The sequence below is a fragment of the Triturus cristatus genome, chromosome 9 (genome assembly GCF_964204655.1).
Source record: "Triturus cristatus chromosome 9, aTriCri1.1, whole genome shotgun sequence".
NCBI lineage: Eukaryota > Metazoa > Chordata > Amphibia > Caudata > Salamandridae > Triturus > Triturus cristatus.
The window spans coordinates 559,547,386-559,568,419 of NC_140592.1; the positions used below are offsets into that span (position 1 = coordinate 559,547,386).

The 21,034-nt window shown below is 46.3% G+C and overlaps 1 protein-coding gene across 1 annotated transcript in view; it reads left to right on the forward strand.

Annotated features, from left to right (window-relative positions):
* The window catches only part of VASP (vasodilator stimulated phosphoprotein), a 1,088,669-nt gene that overhangs the window by 231,671 nt on the left and 835,964 nt on the right, over positions 1-21,034 (forward strand). Inside the window, exon 4 of the mRNA XM_085625566.1 lies at positions 1,307-1,373. Coding sequence (XP_085481692.1) covers positions 1,307-1,373 — 67 coding nt within the window. The remainder of the gene's footprint in view (positions 1-1,306; positions 1,374-21,034) is intronic.

Consider the following 21,034-nt stretch of genomic DNA (forward strand, 5'->3'; position numbering starts at 1 on the left):
CGTAGTATTGGTGCTTCTACCTAGAATTTGCAAAGTAGCATAAAAGAAAACCAAAAGATCAATATCTTTCTCACCAAAAGCTTTGGGTGAAATTTCCGGACTTTGTAAAGTAAGAGACTGGGACCTTAAAGCAAAGAAAGTAGTGTCTGCTAAAATAGTCATAGGGGCTCCTGAATCAGCCATAAATTTGAGAGATTTATCATCAATAAATGCTTAGCAAAGGGGACGTTCTATTTCGATGGATTCTTGAGGTTCATCAATAGTAAGAAGGTTAGAAAACCTTTGTGTACAATTGGGGACATCAGCATCTCTAGAGGAAACATATGAGGATTTTAAATCTAGATTGTGGATTCTGACATTTTCACCACCACGCTGGGATCTACAAACTGCTTGAAAATGTCCCATTTTTTTTGCATTTGAAACATCACGTAGTCCATGACTACGTGATGAAAGGAACGCTCCTGTAACCTTTAAAATAGATACAAATCCTAGCTCCTCCTAACAGGATAATTTGCATTGAGGGCATTATACAAATTCGAGGAATTAAAACGGTTGTATATAAATCTGTCTCAAAAGGAGCGCTCACCACTAACTAAGTATTGAGGGAACACACAGAAAAGACCCTCTTATTACGTTTTTGCCCTGAAGTCCGTTAGGATGAAACGCGTTGGCTACGCAGATTTTAAAGAAGAAAATTAAATAAAGAAATTTGAAACCAGACCTGCTGATTGGACTGATATTCTTCGATATACAATATTGTACTACATATAATGATGTGGTGTGCTGGATCATAGTGCTTTGTTTATGATTTTCTAGGAGGTTTAGAGCTATTGAACCTCAGATCCTTAGCACCCTAAGAAAGTAACCTAGACTTTGACCCCACTAAATAATAGGTGCAGTCCCTATTGCCTCATACCTCATTGTTTTGCGCCTGTGCTTTCTTCCACCACCTTACACTTTACGTCTCTTCGTCTCACTTTTGTGGGCTCTTTATTGTCTCTGGTTTCTCACCTTGTCATTGTTTTCCTGTCTAACTCATCTTCTCCCTTTCTCTCTTGCCCTGGGTCAAAGTCAGATGAAAAAAAAGTTGTGATCCCTAAAATAAGTGCTTGTGCCAATCACCTGCACAAATGAAGCACTATACTGCAGTAATTGTCTGTAAGTGCAAGTTTACCAAGCTACTTACACTGGTTTTCCTCTACCATGAACTCTACGTACTGTTTCTTAAACCTCTAACATCAGTTTAGGGAACTAAACAAATAAATTATCATGAAAGAAAAATGCAACTGAGGTTTTTCATTTCCAGGTGCTGGAGCTGTGCCAAATATTATGCAAAATGGGCCTTCCGTTGAAGATCTGGAGCAGCAGAAAAGGTAACGATGTTTGTTTCTTTTATGTTGCCATATTTGTTAGTGCCACCATAGGTGGAAGAGCACCGATCCAAAGCAGGAGTATTCAAGTATCTTGTATTAATGACTGTTTTCCATGATGCAACCCTGTTCCTATATCCTGCTGTGGCAACAAATGTTTGATGAAATGCTGAATAAATCAAACATTCTCCCCAAGTCAAAAGATCTTGGTTAAATATATCGTTCTTTTGCTCACTACACCACCCCAGTTTAGAATCAGTCATATGCAAATCAGTCTTGACCTTGCTCCTCATGGGAAGAGTTCAGCCCGAACTGCCAAGCCGGGTTCTCCCTGGACCATAAACAAGCACCCAGGGACCGGTTTTGAGGTATATCACCCCTCATCAGCCAGGCTAGCTTTAATCCAGTGCCACAGCGAGCAAGAGACCCACGTCTGGGCATACCTATCCCACTTAGGGCGAAAAGTGCTGCAGGAACAAATCATGGACGCTTGTTTCCGGTCCAAGGAGGACCCGGTTTCGCAGTTCTGGCTGGACGGTTCCCATGAGGAGCAGGGCCAAGACTGATTTGCATATTGTTGAGTCCAAACTAGGATGGTGTAGTGAGCAAAAGAACAATGGATTTAACCCAGATCTCTTGACTAGGGGATTTATTCAGCATTCCGTCCATTTGTTGCCACAGCACTGTTCCTATATCCATCCGTAATTCTTTGCCATCTTTCTCCATTCTCATTCCTCATTCTCTTTCTCCATATGTTGCCTCTATAAACATTTATGCCTTCACAGATCACCTTTGTCAGCTAAATTTCAACCTTGTCTCCTTCTCATTTGTTTGACTGTTCATCTCACTGCTCCATCTAGGAAAAAAAATGAGCCTAATGAGTTCAGGTAGTCATTCTTCAATTTAGATGCAAGGTCTTTATAAATGACAGTTGACAATGCCTGCCATGCCATTCTATTTTTTTCTATGTCTTACCTATTGGTACACCACTAACGTAACTTAGGCTAAGCATGTTACTTTACTTTAACCTGCCATAGATTAGTAAACGCTTGCATGACGTTGAGATTGCATCTTGCAAGAACATTTGACGGTTCTTGTCTGTTTGTTCCAATCCCTTATATATGCTCTAAATTTCTCAGTGCTTCCCAAACTAATGATGTCTTTTACAGAGCTTGAATTTGATGGTCTTTTAATTGAACAAGTTCTTCTGAATATCTTGCTTTTATAGAACAAGCATCCTGGGACCGGTTTCAGGGCATCACCCTTCTTCAGCCAGGCTAGCTTGAATCCAGTGGTGTAGTGAGCACGGGACCCACATCTGGGCATACTCTTCCCACTTAGGGCGACAAATGCAAAAGAAACAATTGATGGATGGAATGCTGGACAATGCAAACATTGACCCCCAGTCACAATGATCTGGGTTTATTCCATCATTTACTGGGGTGGCATGGTAAGCAAAAGAATGATGGATTTAGCCCAGATCTCTTGACTGGGGGTGAATGTTTTGATTTGTTCTGCATTCCGTCCATCAAGTGTGTGTCTTTTGCTTTCTCGCCCTAAGTGCACCAGGTATGCCCAGACGTGGGTCCTGGGCTCACTATGCCACTGGAATCAAGCTATCCTGGCTGAAGAGGGGTGAAACCCCGAAACCGGTCCTAGGATGCTTGTTTCCGGTCCAGGGAGGACCTGGCTTGGCAGTTCTGGCTGGACTGTTCCCATGAGGCACAGGGTCAAGACTGATTTGCAATGGCCAGGTCTAAACCGGGGGGGCATGGTGAGCAAAAGAATGATGGATTTAACCCAGATCTCTTGACTGGCGGTGAATGTTTTGATTTGTTCTGCATTCCGTTCATCAATTGTGTGTCTTTTGCCTTCTATGAAAGACAGCACGTAATTGGCCAAAGGCGGGTGCATGTCCTGCCTTCTCTCTCCCCTGGCTTAGGGAGCTCGGGAGCGAGTAAAGGCCCCTGCACTACATTGGACATTGCTCAGCTCAGTCCTTCTTTAGTTGTGTCCTGCAGTTCATACCTTTTTATTAAAGATTGACCTGCAGTCGTTTTTTTAGATCCGAGGATTGTTGTAGGAATGACGAGCTGCGCTGACCAGCTATGAACGTACATAAACCTATGCATGCCCCTAGGTCAATTCACTGCATTGGACTTTTGAATTGGAGAAGAAAATGATGCGCTGCGATATTCTGCATTGATTCTTTAACTTGTCAGGCCTGGGATAGCATCGGGCCTCATTTAAACATTGTAATAATCAGTTTAAGTTAGAGGTCAGTGATTGCTGTGGTACATGTGGCAAGGTGCCCTTTTCATTTCCCAGCTGCAAACCTCTGATAGCAGACGTGAGTTTGAGGTAAGGGCTTAATGTTCCTGTCTTCTAGTGTATTTTAGATCTTTTTATAGTTACAGGACTCCATACTCGAGGTTATTGAGGAGTTGTGATTTCAAAGTACAAGACTTAAAACCTGATGAAATGCGTTTGTTTTTTAAGTGACGTGCTGCAGTCCTACTTAAATCGTTGATATGATTTTAGGAACAATGATCACATGCCCCTTGGCTGTTTTTTCTTTTTCTTCTGATGATCTACTGTCCTTGTCCGATTGTAGATATCGGTTACAAAGAGGGCCTTGTGTCATCCCAGAACTGTGATAATGAAATGAATCTCGGTTGCTGCATTTACCTCTCATTACCGTGTGATTAGAGACATGTGACTAAAAGCAGTCGAACCTTTGGCGTGTTCTCAGAATTACCTTCTTGGGATCCCAGCGATTTAGGATGAGGGCCTGTTCAATGTTCTGGACCCTTGGTTTGCTGATAGGATTAATGTACTGAAATGATGACTAAGCCACGTTTTATGGCAACACTGTTAAAATAATGAGTTCAGTCTTTAGGTTGAAATCTAGATCTGATGTTCTGGGCAAGCTAAGTACTTGTGTGTGCCTACACCTACACCTACACATCTTGATGTGCCTGTCACGTCTTGGTCATGTGTGAACATGCAGCATGAGTTAACATGGGCAGGTCTGTCATTGAATATTGATTGGGTGTACAATTGCCCCACTGATTTTCAAAACTGTTAATGCTCGTGAATCATACATTCCTGCTCTTGTAGACTGGGTATTCCGTGAACCCAGAACAGTTAATCAGCTTCGTCATGTTGAGTACCCTGAAATTAATGTTCTCCCGGGTTAAGATTTCACTTTTTTGTGTGGCTTGGGGAGTACTTTGGCTTTTTTCCACTCTTTTTATTTACGCTCTGACTTGTAAGCACCGAATGCTAGCAATACATTTGAACCACATAATTGACAAATGTGGCCATAGAATAAATCTAAAGTTTGTTTTGTTGCACATTTCGTAGAAATCTCCACTACCTTGGCTGTCCCTGATTTTATTTACACTTGATTTTTCCTGTTTTATTTTTCTAACTAAGTTTTCTAATGGCCGTTAAGAGCTGTATGTTAGGCCATCGTTTCAGCCGTTTGGGATGTTCCTGCCGTTTTTAAATCTTTTGTCTGGCAGGAAAGGTAGGTTTGGCAGGCATAGCCAATAGGTCTTGCCTTTGGGACCTTCTAAGTGTTTAGACATGCAACAGTTGATGTTGTTGCACCAAGGATATTGTACTGCATAACTAAATACTTATACGGTTCCAAAGGCGAGACCTATTGGCTATGCCAATGCTTGTTCTTTTAACTGTAGGCACTGTTAACAGAAATGGGTGCTGGAAAACATTTTTCACTCTTAACTCTGGAGCGGAGTTCTGTAAATTCGTTCTGTGTTTTCTGCTGTAGCGGAGTGCTTACATTTTTGCTTACCAGACAAAGCAATAAAATGTACCAATGTTAGGGGCTGGGTGGACGGGGCTTGAAAGCCAGAGCAGCACACAGTGGCATACAGAGGAGCTACAGATGTGAGGCTGGCGGTACACATAAGAGTTTCACAAGGAGTGGGGCTGACAGAGAAGCTGCTGGGGTGCGAAAGGGCATACAAGATGACAACGGTGTGGATAGAGGTTCAACAAGCATTTGCAATGCAATTGGTCTCACATTTATCAGAGTTTAAGCTATTGGCATTGTAAATGACAATGTCTTTTATGTATGTGTTTTGGTTTGGAGTGTGGTAAATGTATGAACAGAGACACAGCTGCAGCACTGCCTAGAGGTTTTAAAATGTGGGAATTGCAGATGGGGCCAAAGTAGCAGCTAGCAGCACTGTCTGGAAGACTTAGAATGAGGAATTACCAACAGGACCAGAGTAGCTGCTAGCAGCACTGTCTAGAAGACTTAGAATGAGGAATTACCACTGAGAACAGACACGGCTGCAGCACTGCCTAGAGAATTTAGCATGTGAAATTACCGACTGGACCAGATTAGCAGCTAGCAGCACTGTCTAGACGACTTAGACCGAGGAATTACCACTGTGACCTAAGAGATATCTGCATCACTGTTTAGAATGAGGACTTACTGACGGGACCAGAGAAGCAGCTAACAACACTGTCTAGTGGACTAAGAATGAGGAATTATCACTGGGACCAAGAAGCAGGTAGCAGAACTGGCTAGTGGACTAAGAATGAAGAATTACCACTGGGACCAAAGAAGCAGCTGTATCACTGTCTAGAGGACTTAAAATGAGGAATTACCACTGGAACCAGAGAAGCAGCTAGCAGCACTGGCTAGAGGACTAAGAAAGGGAAATAACCATTGGGAACAGAAACGTAGCTGCCACATTTGTGACCAGATAAAGATCAAGATTTACAGCACTATTTACAGAAACGGAGCAACGACTTCCAAGCGAGTAAAACATAATTAATGCTAAAAACAAAAGATTGGGTGAAAGGGAGGTAGCGAGTAAAGTCACGTTTTTAACATTATAACTTTGTGACTGCTCAACTCTATCTTCAGTGACCGAGACTCTATAGATCAAACTATCTATAGGCAAACATCCCTGCACCGTGTGGCAGACACCGTGAGATGCAGGGATGTTTAGGGGGCACCATAGGTGCCCGCAGGCCCAATAGCTGAGGACCAGAGGGGAAGGGGCCCTGCTAGGGGCCCTCAAAGTCATTTTCCGACAGCCTTTCAGTGTCCGAAAGGTTGACATGGAAAGGCTGTTAGAAAATGACATCATAATCCCGACTGTGGAGCCGCCATCATTAGGGGATTATGGTGTATTTCCGATGCACCGATAGGCTCCTTGAGCCCATCTGAAGCACCCCCGGACAGTCCCTCCGCCCGATGCCTCCACCTGCCGCATGATAATGCGGCAGGTGGACTGTAGGGGCAGATGCCGGTGGGTCCGACGCCGACCCACTGACATCTAATCAGCCCCTTAGTGTTTACAAATATGTTTGACCTATTCCTGAAACGACACTTAGAATCACACTGTGTATTGTTGTGTTGGTTTTCAGTGAATTTCAAGGGTTTCTCTTTTAACATAAAGTAAAATGTTGTTAGCATACTTAACTATAATATCATTCTTATGTTTATTTTTTTCAGTGAATGTTGAGTAGTGTTAATTCTCAACTAAATGTTTTTTTTTTAATTTTTTTTACCTCCAATGGGTACCATGATACTCCTGTGGTAGTTGTACAAACTGCAGAAGGGTTCTGAGGGAGTCCTGTGTGGGGTTTACTTACTGTTGCATGCCTCACAGGAGTACCCTGGAACCTCTAAAAAAAAAAAATTACATAAAGTGTGTATTGTATGTAAGAGTGATTTTAATAATTCAACTTTTAGCTGATAGGTTTTCTCAGATGCACAGCTATTGAAGATGTCTTGTGTTTTTATGTCACGTTTCTGTGTTTTTCGGTGTAGCAGTACCACAGTATCTGAAAATGGCATTGCGGTACTTTTGAAGGAAAGAAATGGCATCTGATTGGTTGAAATGAATGTTTGGCTACATTTACTAGAAGTTTCTACCCTTTCAGCCTCAGGGATTACACTGTGACAGCAGAGGCTTGCTCATCCATGTGCAGTTGTTTACCCACAAGGGTTTAATTGCCCACAATGCGTTCTAATCAGGGCGAAAGCTGTGTATAGTAGGTATTTGGCCACCTAAGGAGACTCGGTGTCTGAAGGAAGTGGGCTGTTCATAAGGGGTTGTGCACAGGGAGAAGACCATATCCTGCAGGGGCCCGTTAATCTGTCCGCAGTTGCTAGTCCACAGATTGTTGCCTGTCCTGAAAGGTTCAAACAGGGCGAAAGCTGTGTATAGTATGGGTTTAGCCAACTAAGATGTCTTGGCTCTCTGTAGGGAGTGGGATGTCTGTCAGGGTTTGTTTTCAGGGTGAAAGCCGTGTGCATCAGGGGATTACCACTCCCCATGTGTGGTTAATTGCCCACCGGGGGTTGGTTGTCCTCAAAGGGTTTGGAACAGATTGAAAGATGTACATCATAGGGGTTTGGCTACTTAAGGATGCTTGAGTGTCTTGAAGTGGGCTGTCTGTGAGGATTTGTGTACAGTGTGAAGACTGTGTACAGCAGGGGCTTGCTCACCCGTGTGTGTTTGGGTTTGCATAGTCTGTTATCCATTAGGGTTTAGTACAGCATGAAGGCTGGCCATACTGGGAGTTTATCCACCTAAGGGGGCTTGGATGTCAAGAGGGAGTGGGTTGTCTGTGATGTGTTTTTGTGCACAGTAACAGTGCACATCAGAGACTTGCTCACCCGTATGAGGTTGGTTACCCATAGAGGGTTGGCTATCCACAAAGGGTTTGTAACGAGGTGAAAGCCTTACGTAGTAGGTCTCTCAGCTTCAGAGACTTGAGTGTCTGGAGGGCATGTCTCCCCGTGATCGCCTGTGCACAGGGTGAACACCATGTGCACCACTAGCTTGGTTGCCTATAGGAGGTTGGCTGTCCATAAAACATTTGGCACAGGGTGTAAGTCGTTTGTAGTCCAGGTTCAGCCACCTAAGTGGAGTTGGGTTTCCACAGAGGGCTGGCCTGCGAACACTAGTGTCCCCAGAATATTGGGTTTGTTTTTGCATAGCTTTTAAGTAGGCACCGAAGGGCAAAACTATTTTTAACAAATTCTTTTTGGGGCGAACTGGGAGGAGTCCCTCTTGGACCCCTTATAACTCAATGTTATTTTTCCCTCAGGACACAGGGACGGAGTCCCTGTGTCCTACAACGGTGGCTACTCTGTTAGAGTTGCAGCCAGCCAGTCAGATTGCTATTTCCTGCAGGAGCGGCAGTGGTCCGGCACACCAAGAATGCAGATGAGAAAAAACAGCTCCCCCAACCAATCAAATCACTCCATTTTGTTGTGTTACCGCAGGAGTACCATGATACTCCTGAGGGACAATCAGTTCAGATATCATTATATTTTGAATATTAATTTCTCAAAAACGCTGAAAGGATTTACACTAAATCACAAAAAGTATGGTTTCTTAGTCCAGATCTAGCTTTCTGTCAATTCTGTGCCAAATCTGGATTGCTTTACAAAATCCTTTTGGGAATATCCCTGGAAAAAAAAAAAAGTTTTTTCCGCAGATGCCCATCCCCGGCTTTATTTCAGATCGCCCAGTTGACACATCTGCCAGTCTGCAGCTGCTGGGCTCAACGCTACGACAGACCGTTGTAAGAATGGAGACTGGTCTGCGTTTCCTGCTAATAGCATTAGCTCTAAGCTGGGTCATGCTCAAAGAGTAAGAGGGGCGCATGGGACTGAATGCGGTACAGCTGATTCCCTTCTCTTGGGCAACCTTGAGGAGATCTGTGGCGGATCTGAATGTGCAGTAAGTCAAGGTAGTGGGAGGTCGGACTGCATACTAGGAAATTAATGCACTGAGTGGAAGCATGGAAGTATGGGTCGCTCCACATCAGATGAAAATATTGCAGTCAATGGGGATTTGACTGTTAGGGGGGAGAACCCTATGAACTTTACTGGTGTAAAGAGTCCAAGTGATAATGATTTTGGAGGGCATAGATGTAGGCATAATCAGAACCCAGACCTCTCCCAGGAGTTGTGGGGGTGGGGGGAGTTCCATTCCCTCACTAATGATTCAGAGCTAAGTTTCAGATCAAGCGAGGAAGAAGACGGTGTTTCTCTGTCAATGGATAGTGGTAGCAGCTTGTTTGAGGCATGTGAGCTGCAGATCACATGCTTTGCATAGCCCGCCATCTAGTGTTGGGTCTGGATGTTTGCACTTTGTTTTTGTTCGAAGAAGTCTTTTCCAGTCACGAGGTATGTGACTCCTCCTTTTGGTGATAGTGCGCTTGGGCATCAGCTTCATTGTTAATTGTTTTTTTCCGCCATCGGATTCGGATTTGAATTGTAGGACTCGTGGAGGGCTGTCGGTCCTCCCCGCGCCGGGCTCGCTAGCAGTAGATGGAACGGACTCCATTCAAGCTCTGTCCCAGGTGTCACGCCAAAGTTCCGCGCACCGACCTGCACGAAGTGTGCAACCTCTGTTTATCCCCGGAACACGACGAGAAAGATTGCGACACGTGCTAATTGTTTCGATCAAAGAAGACGCACAGTGACCGTCTGGCTCGACGTCATGAGATGCAACACCAAGGGGGCTCCGTACCGGACATCTTCGGCTAAGTTTCCGACCAAGAAGAAACACAAGCTCAAGGAGCAGAGGAAGAAGAACAAATCTCAGAGGCTGACTCCGACATGGAAGAAGAGGAGCAAGTTACACCTTGCCACAACAAAACAAGACCAAATAGGCTACGGTCCTTGCTCTGCCTAAGGGCCAAGGTTGTCACCAAGAAAAAGTTTGGAGCGCCCCGCCACTGGGCCCGGCGCCGAATCATAAGGAGAAGCCTTCCGGCTCCGTCTTGAGTTGTCCCCATGCCAGCGCCGAAGCGAAATCCTCTGTGCCAAAATCAAAACATGTCGTGGTCCACGTTCCATCCTTTTGAAAAAGACTAAATCTTCGGTACGGAAGAGATCGGAGCCAAAACCATAGACGCTGAAAACGGCAAGCAAAGATAAAGACTCCACCCAAAGAGCCTCGGTCCGATGTTCCACCTTCGGATCCGAAACAGAGAGAACTGGTTATAAACCCATACACTGGTCATATCCATACCAAATTGCCTGACAAAAGGAAAATGAGCCAACAGGAAGAGTACCATATTCCCCTGAAAAGAAAAATATGGGTACTAACCCTTCACCACCATGTATTCCACGTCCTTCGCCCACTAATTCTCAATTACTCATCACACTCACTAATTCACCACTATCACCTGACCTATAGGATCAAGGGAAAGGGGATGAGGATAGGCCACAGGATGTTGACCCATAGAAGGATTATCACACTGACCCAAACACTGATAATGGCCCTAACTTGTATCTGTCCAGACCATCACCATCTGACAACAATATAGGGTATATTGAGCTTCTTAACAGGCCTGCTCATTATCATGGGATGAAACTGCATAAGGAGGCTTCAGAGGAGGACTTCTTGTTTGAGACCCTAAGATGCTCTCAAAAACTACCCATACACTGCCAATGCTTAAGGGGATGCTTAAACAAGCAGATGAGGTTTTCAAAAATCCTGTTAAAGCAAGAATCATCACCCCTAGAGTTGAGAAGAAATATAAACCGGCACCTTCTGACCCTGCTTACATCAAGGGTCAGCTGCCCTTAGACTCTCTTGTGGTTTCCAATGCTCACACAAGAGAGCTAACTCCCAAACCACAGGTGAGGCCCCTCCTCCTGATAAGGAGCCCAAGTTAATTTATGCCTCTGGCAAAAGGGTAGCCTCACGAGCGGCTAATAAGTGGCGCATCGCTAATGCTCAGGCTTTGTTAGCCAGTTATGATAGGGCTCCTTATGATGAGTTAGAAAGACTCATGCAATTTCTGCCTGATGAACATAATTCCAAGGCAAATGATCTTATTCAGGAAGGCAAACTCCTCACCAATACCTCCATCAAGTGCGCCCTGGACGCAGCAGACACAGCAGCGCGCACAGTAAACACCAGCCTACTGCTACGTAGACATGCATGGTTGAGAATTTCAGGTTTCAAACCTGAGGAACAGGCCTCTATTCTCAACCAGCCATTTGACAAAGAGCACCTCTTTGGTCCAGCAGTTCACACCTCGTTGGAAAAGATGAAAAAAGATACCAAAGTCGCAAAGTCTATGGGAGCTTTGCAGTTACCTGCGAATAGGGGTTCCTTTCGTCACTCCTTTTTCAGGGTTGGCTCTAAAAATATTTCTACAGAAAATCCCTCCTCCTCGTACAAGGGCAACAACCAATCACCCTCATCAAGAGGCTATTTCAGAGGAGGTTTTAGAGGAAACAATGGTAAGGGAAGGGGCAGAGGCAACTCCACATGCTCTTCCGCTGTAAATAACAAGCAGTGACTTCCTTCAGCTACCCCCGATCATTCCACCCCTGTCGGGGGGACGTCTCTCACAATTTCTCCCCTGTCTGAAACACAATCCCCTCAGACAAATGGGTTTTACAAATTATCCAATATGGTTACTGCCAGGAACTTACAGACACTCCCCCAAGCATTCTTCCAAGATCACACACAATGTCACAAGAACATCTTACCCTTCTAAAGCAAGAAGTTCTCTCTCTGTTACAAAAAGGAGCTATAGAACCAGTTCCATTAAAATATCAAGGGGCAGGGGTATACTCCCTGTAATTCTTAATTCCCAAGAAGGACGGCTCTCTCAGGCCTATGCTAGACCTCAAAAAACTAAATCTATACATTCAGTCGGACCACTTTCACATGGTCACACTCCAGTAAGTGCTCCCGCTCCTTCAACAAAGAGATTTTCTGTCCACTCTGGACTTAAAGGATGCCTATCAACATATCCCAATACACCCTGCTCACCGCAACTACCTCAGGTTCGTAGTAGCAGGCCAGCACTATCAGTTCAAGGTGCTCCCATTTGGAGTAACTACCACACCCAGGGTTTCCACCAAGTTCCAGACAGTAGTTGCAGCTCATCTAAGATGACAACACATTCACATCTTCCCATATTTGGACGACTGGCTCATAAAAGCCAACTCGCAAAAAAGCTGTCACACTCACAAAACAGTGCAGTTGCTCCACGCTCTTGGATTCACAGAAAATCTGTCCAAATCCCATTTTCAACCATCCAACACACAAGCGTATCTAGGCGGCACAATAGATGCACAAAAGGCTTTGGCCTACCCTAATCCGGTCAGATTCCCCACATGCAAACTTTACTCGGTCAGTTTCAACCTCAACACTCATTACCAGCTCGATTGTTCATGCAGTTACTAGGTATGATGGCTTTTTGCATTCTAATACTCCCTTATGCAAGACTCCACATGCGTCCCCATCAGGAGTGCTTAGCACGGCAGTGGAATCAGGGTCTCTTATCAGATCTAGTGTTGGTGGACGGGCGCACCCATCGCTCTCTACACTGGTGGAATACACAAAACCTTTCAAAAGGGCGGCCCTTCTTCGACCCGGTTCCACAGAAAGTGCTAACAGCAGACTCATCGCTCACTGGTTGGGGCTGGGGAGCTCATCTCCAGAGGCTTCCAATTCAGGATATGTGGAGCCTGTAGCAAAATCAGCTTCACATAAATCTAGAGCTGCTAGCGATTTTTCTAGCACTCAAAGCGTTTCAAGTACATCGAGTAGGCCAAGCTGTCCTGATCCGTACGGACGACATGACAGCAATGTACTACATACAAAAACAGGGGGGGGGGGGCACACTCTCTCCATCTGTCACAACTAGCACAGACCATCTGGAAGTGGGCTATACATCCCAAAATGTATCTCTTTGCAGAACACCTCCCAGGAGTAACAATCAGATTGCAGATCTGCTCAGTCATCAAAGACAACAGATCCACAAATGGAAACTCCATCCTCAAGTTCTCCACCTATTCTTCCAAATGTGGGGCTTTCCGGACATAGATCTGTTCGACACAATCCTAAATGCAAAATGCCCAAGCTTCACATCCAGACATTAACACCCATTGTCCAAAGGCAATGCACTATGGATGAATTGGTCAGGGATATTTGCCTACGCTTTTCTGCATCTCCCCCTCATTCCATTAGTGGTTTGGAAGCTCAGACAGGTGTCCCTGACACTAATCCTAGTTGCTCCCACATGGGCCCGGCAACCCTGGTTCACAACACTGTTATAGCTAGTAGCTCCTCACCAAAAACTACATCTCACTCTCAATCTTCTCACTCAGAGCCTAGGAGAGAAGACCTCCAGATCCCAGTCATCTCAATCTTGTGATCTGGCACCTGAAATCCTAGAGTTTGGCTACCTTAATCTCCCACCAGACTGCATGAACATCATCAAAGAGGCTAGACGTCCTACCCCAAGAGCATGCTATGCAGCAAAATGGAAAAGATTTGTAATATATTGCAATAACAAATCAATCCGCTGGACGCTTCAGTTCAAAACATCATTTGCTATTTATTACATCTGCAGCTTTCCAATTTAGCGTTCTCTTCCATATGCTTACATATTGCTGCATACCTACAGAACAGACAACATCTTTAGAATGCCTGTCATTAAAGCTTTTATGGAGGGATTTAAAAGAATCATCCCTCCTAGACATTCATCTGCTCCAATGTGGAATCTCAACATTGTCCTTACCAGTGTGATGGGTCCACCCTTTGAGCCATTACATGGATGTGAAATGCAATTTCTCACTTGGAAGGTAGCTTTCCTCATAGCTATCACATCACTGAGGAGAGTAGGTGAGCTTCAGGCACTAACCAAAGAAGAACCATTTTTACAAGTACACCAAAACAAAGTGGTTCTTAGGACCAACCCTAAATTTCTACCAAAGGTCATTTCTGCCTTTCATATCAATCAATCTGTTGAGTTGCCTGTGTTCTTCCCTCAACCAGATTCTGTGGCAGAACGTACTTTGCACACTTTAGATGTGAAAAGAGCACTACTTTACTATGTAGAAAGGACGAAACCTTTCCGAAAGACAAAACAACGATTTGTCGCTTTTGCGCCACCACAGAATGGCAATCCTATATCAAATACCGGCATTGCAAGGTGGATAGTCAAGTGCATTCAGACATGCTGTGCAATGGAAAAACGAACACTGACAATTCCCCCTAGGGTGCACTCCACAAGCAAACTAGGGGCTTCTATGGCATCCTTAGAGAATATACCCATAGATGGCATTTGCAAAGCTGCAACATGGTCTACACCTACACATTCACAAAAAACTATTGTGTATACTTGTTTGCAAGACAGCAAAACTGTGTGGCCAAGCAGTTTTACTCGCACTATTCAAGACAACTGCAACAGCTCTAGGCGCTGGGGGTCGTTGGGAAGATTAAGCAAGCTATTGCCCAGAGTCACATGGTGCTGGGCTAATCTGCCGCCGGCGCTGGGGATCGAACTGTGCCCCCCAGATTCCAGCGTCAGCCGCCCTGGCCGCGGCGCCACACCTCTTCCAAAATAACTGCTGTATAGCCTATGCAAAGCATGTGATCTACAGCTCACATGCCTGGAATGGAAAATGCTACTTACACAGTGTGCATCTGTTCTTGGCATGTAGAGCTGTAGATGAACATGTGCCCACCCGCCTCCCCGGGTACCTATACCTGTTGCAGTAATATCTTAGCTACATATATACATGGACACCTCTTACTGCTCTTACTAACTCCATTATCACCCTCTGCGGCAAACAGTCTAACAATGGAGCTGATGCCCATGCGCACTTTCACCGAAAGGAGGAGTCCCCTACCTAGTGACTGGAAAAGACTTCTTCGAACAAAAACAAAGTGCAAACATCCGGACCTATCACTTGATGGCGGGCTATGCAAAGCATGTGAATCTACAGTTCTACGTGCCAAGAACAGATTCATACTGGGTAAGTAGCATTTGCCTTTCATGGTACCGGGGGCACAGTTAAGCGGAGGAAGTAGGTGAAGCCATAGAAGAAGAAATGAAAGCCAGCTTCCACTGCCAAGAAAAGAGTTAAAGAATCCCAGGCGGCAGCTACATTGAAGTGGGATTACTCTGACATGCCCTACTGGGTCAGGAAGGCAGTCATGATGGTGTGTGTGTGTGTGATAATTTAGCTCTCCCATGAGGTATCACCACCACAAGTACAGGAGAGAAACTAGGCAAACCGACATTAAAGCTTATTTATGGCACTATTAAAGAACATTCAGCAGAAACTAAGAGCGTTGAAGAGCCCGATTAGCCACTAAGCAGCTCCAAGGTGGCTAAGTCCTGTGTGGAGATTAGCGATAAACATAGTGCCATAGAAGGGAGAACAAAGGTGGTGGAAGCGGATGTGGGGATCCAAAAGGGTCGGGTCAAAACTCAGGAGGGCCAGCTCACTGACATTCTGTGGAAGATTGAAGATTTTGAGAATCGCCAAAGGCGGAACAACCTGTGGTTCCTTGGAATATAGGAGGGGATAGTAGAACCTTGAAGCTTGACCTTCTAAGGAGTGCTTTCCCCGCACTTGTGGCTTGAAACTGGGAGACAGAAGTGCAAAGAGTGCATAGATCCCACTTATGCGCAAAAATCAGAACCACTTGGGGAGTGCAAGTGAGGGTCAACCTAGAGCGGTTCTGATGTAATTTGGGAATTTCCTTCTCAGGCAAGCTATTTTTGAGAAGTCTCGACGGATGCTCAGCGAAGCTTTAACAACTTTTCATTTTTTGTACGCCCTGACTTTGGTAATGCTACTGTTGATCGTAGGTGGAGATTAAGGCTTATCTATTATCCGCCGCTCGGTTGAAAACTGTCTTTAAAGGTAAAGTCGGGCGAGGCCAAGATGGCAGCGAGCACGGACATGCTAATTTGAGCTCCACTCGGAGCCAGCAAAAGAATCCTGAAAATGGGGCTGCAGGAGAAGTTTTCTGTCTGACGCCCTGAAGACACGGACCTAGAGTGTGGAGACCCCACCTGGCTACGCGGCAGCCTGGTGTGCGCTGTCTGCGCTTCCCGCTTGCTGTGCCAGGACAGAATCAAAATAGGCGCAGGGCGTGGAGGGAGTCCCTCACCCGTACCAGGCCAGTCGGGAGGCTCCAAGACCTACATCTACCATCACCTCTTTGGACGTGGCTGCAGCTAAACCATCAAAGCGGCATTGTGCCGTGCATCTCACAAGAGGACACGTCCGCTCACCAGGAGTGTGCCGGAAGGGACTGGGACGGGCGGACATTACATGAGGCACACTATGGATCCCGTGTATCTGCGACTTGCGGACACCCTGCTCAGCGTATCCTGGAGACCTATCGACGTAGTCGCCACACTGAGGGTGCCAACGCATTGAACTGTGCAGTTGGTGTGCTGACTGCGCCCCTCACCGGCGGTCCCTACTGAACGTGCTGAGTATATTCTGGACAATCATTCACAGGGCTGCCAGATAGCAAGGTGAGCTCCTGTATACCGCCTGCTGCACGCCCCCCCCCCCGGGACTGCCCGGACATGAAGACACTGCTGGGGGCACATAGGGGTCTCTTGGTTCCGCAACTTGGGAGCCTACGAAGAGAGGGCCCAGCACGAGACTATTGGGAAGTGGCATGACTGCAGCGCACACACTACCTCGCTCCTACCTCGGTGAGTTGCCCCTACTTATACAACAGCAGCACCATACTAGACCTAGGACCCCCTGATGTCTCTATCTCCGACAACATAACTCCAGCACGCATTCTGGGCATAAGTCGCCACAAAGTCCCACGTGGCACCTGGTCTGGTGAAGATGTTGCCTAGCAGATTGGTCAGGGGCGACTGGTGATGTCAATGGCTTTACATGCTGCCCGGCTGGCCGTGCTCTTATTCTCGGCGAGATACCACCGATCTATGAATATTGACTAACAATCAATATTAGCTTCCTCCCAGAGGACCACAGCAGACAGATAAACTAACTCCAAAGCACCACACGCCGACACTGTCGAGATGGAAAAACCCAGAATGGATAAGGCGCAATCGCAACCATCAGACACATAGACCCTGGCTCCTGGCGCGAAGAATACGGAACACTCTGGGCCACCGAATCCTGTTGAACGCAATGATCAATCACATTGGTTCGATGAGCTGATGGCAGCGATATTGGACATCAAGACTAACTTGGGCCCATAAATTGACTCGATATGTGTTGATCTAGGGTTCTTGAGGGAAGATCATAAGAAACTGAAAGATAGTGAAGGAGTCGAAATCCACTTTAGAGTCATTGCACTCAACAGTGAATGCGGTAACGGACCAGATTTATTCCCTCCAGCAATAAGTGGAATTACCTGAGAGCTCGCATGGAGGACCAGGAAGGATGTTCGCGTAGGAACACCGTGAGCATAGTGGGCCTGCCGGAGCAGGCGGAGGGCCACAATATGTATTTCTACCTAGAGGCCTGGTTCTCCACAGAAATCCTCCAGGGCAAGAATTCAAAATTCTTTTTGGTCGAAAGAGCTCATAATGTACCGGGGGGACCCCCGCGCCACCCTCCCAGTCCTGTGGTGGCGAGGTTATTCAATTATCGGGACAGGGACCATATGCTGCATGTAACTAGAGCCCGGGGCCCATGGCAAGTTGACAATTCAACAGTCCACATATACCCAGATTCTACCCTGTCAGTACAGCACCGCAGAACCTTCTACTGTTATGTTATGGGTTTTATAGAGCACACGGCTGCCCCAGCAACAGGGCGTCCCAGCCCTAGAATGCAACTGTCCTACGCAGACCAGAAAACGCACAAAAGATCAGTTATGCAGGAAAAAGATGATTTTTGATGGCTTTGTTGAACAGTGAATGATTTTGGATGTTTCTGATATTTCTGATATTTTCGGGGAGGGTGTTCCAAAGCTTTGCAGCGAGTACGCAGAAGGAGCACCATCCAGCCCGTGCTCTCTTAACCCGGGGAACAACAACTAGGTGCTGGTCCATGGAGCGCAACTGGCAAGTGGGTATGTAGGGCACCATAAGACTAACCAGAATAGCGGGAGAGTGGAGATTTATGATCCTATGGGTGATACAGATAGTTTTAAATTGAATAAGTTTCTCCACTGGCAACTAGTGCAGTTTGCGCAAGGGGCCAGTGGTGGAACAAGTTCTCGGCAGGCCTAGGAGAGTCCGGACCGCCGCGATTTGTGCCCTTTGTAGGTGAAGAATCTCTGCTTTGTTGGCCCCAGGATATAGGGAGCTAGCATAGTCCATTCTTGAGAAGACTGTGGCCTGTATGATCACCTGACGGGTGGTGGGATCGAAGAAACCCAACAGTGGTTTAAGACCTCTTAAGAGCCCGCAGCATACCCCGCCTACTGCCTTAGTTTGGGCCTAAAGGTAAAGGCGGAGTCTACCTAGACTCCCATGTTTAACTGACGATTTTGGGGCAGGTGGGAGACCCAGAGAATATGGCCACCAATGATCACTCCACTGATGGATGTCTTTGCCCACCAACAAGATCTCTGATTTGTTGGCATTAAGTTGGAGGCAATTGGCAATCATCCAGTCTGCAATGGGTGTTCTTCCTTAAACTTGAGTGCATCATTCCCAGTCATCCGATAATGCTACACCAGCTGTGTGTCATCCGCATAGGATACCACAGCTAATCCTCTGTTTCTAGCTACTGCTGCCAAAGTTTTGATGTAGATGTTAAAAAGGGTTGGGCTTAAAGCCGAGCCCTGGGGAACCCCTTGGTGGACAGCATGTACCTGGGAGCAGAAATGGGGACTGACACTTGGAAAGTGCGCTCTGCTAGGAAGGAGGCAAGTCAACCCAGGGCAGAGCCGCCAATACTGATATCCTCCAAGCGCTGCAGAAGGAGCTGATGGGACACAGTGTTGAACGCAGCACTCCAATAAGATTAGAGCGGAGGTGCAACTGACGTCTAACGTGCCCCTCAGATGTTCTGTTACAGCCAGAAGGGCAGTCTCACTGCTGCAACATGGCGGAAGCCTTTCTGGTGAGGGGTCAAACAGATTGTTGTCTTCCAAGAACTTCGTGAGGGTGGCATGAATGTGAGCTTCGTGATCTTGGAGACCAACGGGAGGGGGGGAGATAGGGCGGAAGCTTGGAGGTCAAGAAGTGCCTGAGAGAACACAAAATACAATATTCACTACAATACCCAGCCAAGCTACGTATCCGTCATAAAGACAATACCGTCTTCTGTGCCACTCCTAAAGAGGCCTGGGCTTGGATAGATCAACATGGTCTTGCGTGCACACACCGCCCATGGTGGTGACGGATTCTAGCAAGCATGGAAACTGGTGGGTCCGTGCAAGGGCTGGGGTAGATTACAACGACCAACAAAAGTCCAGTTGACTCAACTAAGTGCGCAAGCTATAAAGTGAGCCGAACACATAGTCAGCTCCACATCTCCCCAAAGACTAGAATTGGTCTCGGACACAGCAATGGATCAGACACTACTTCTTACTGCCTCACAGCACGCAGCACTATCGGGGGCGACCTGGCTCTCACCCTGCAGTCTGTGGAGGAACTTGGTTGAACATACAGAGATGTGTCTAAGAACTTACAACAGAACTGCGTACTGTAAACAAGAATGTTGCTGGCTCGAACATTATAAGGCAGCCAACCAGCAGCACCACCCTGACTTGCTGCGCCCCCTGAAGAGTGATAAGTAGCTGATACAGCACCCTTGTAATTCTTTCTTTTTTCTATTATCCTTTTCTCTTTTCCCTTCTTTCACTATTCTTATTTTTTTTTCTTCACCCTTTTGTCCCTCTGCTTCTTTATATTTCATTCATTGGAATTAGATTCTGTTATATTTTGCTTGAATAAAATGCATTTCAGTGCAGATGGCCAATTGCCCGATGGCAAGTCGGCCTGGGGTGGGATGTTGGTAATTTTTATTATTTGTTTCGATCTGTCCATTTATCCACGTGGTGCGGGAAGTGCGGCTGACTGCTCATTTTAGTGTTGCTGGGGTTGGGAATCGGGGGGGGGGGGTGTGGGGGGTTTGGGGAACGGATCATTGTGGGGGGTGGAGCTTGGAGTGGAATCCTGGGTTCACTTATTTCTTTATTGCGAAGTAGATGGTTGACGGTGATTATATTTTGCTAGCTTGGAATGTTCGCGGCTTGGCGGATTGCGCCAAACGCCTCCAGGTGAATCAATATTTGCATAGCCACATGGTCTTGTTAGCGCTGCTACAGGAAACTCATCTGACTCTGCAAATTCTTACGTCCCTCCGCAAGCGCTGGAGAGGCACGGTACCTTGGCACCACATACTGAGCATATGCTAGGGGCGCTCTTATATGGGTGGCACCCGGAGTCCCGTTAAAGATATTACATTCCAGAATTGACACACAAGGTCGTTATGCAACCCTAGAAGGCCTTTCAAATGGATTCCCACTGGCACTGATATCCCTGTATGCCCCGAACTCCGGTCAAGCTGCATTCTTGCAATCAATTGCACCATCTTTGCTCGCAGACCCCACAGTACTCACATACTGGGGCAGAGACTTCAATGCTGTGCTGGACCTCACTTTGAACCAATCTTGCCCTCCACTCCAGGGAGCAAAGTCCATTAAATTAGCGCAGCATATGAGAGAATGGATAATTAATATGCAAGTGCATGGCGTAACAAGCACCCCGCTCTACGAACGTACTCGTACAACTCTGCAATTCATGACCTCTACACGAGGATAGACCCCATCTATTGTTCAGACAATGCCCTACATAGCATACTACATGCGGAATATTTACCGCGTGCAATCTCGGACCACCATCCTCTGCAGTTGCGTCTTGTATGGGGGGCACAGAAG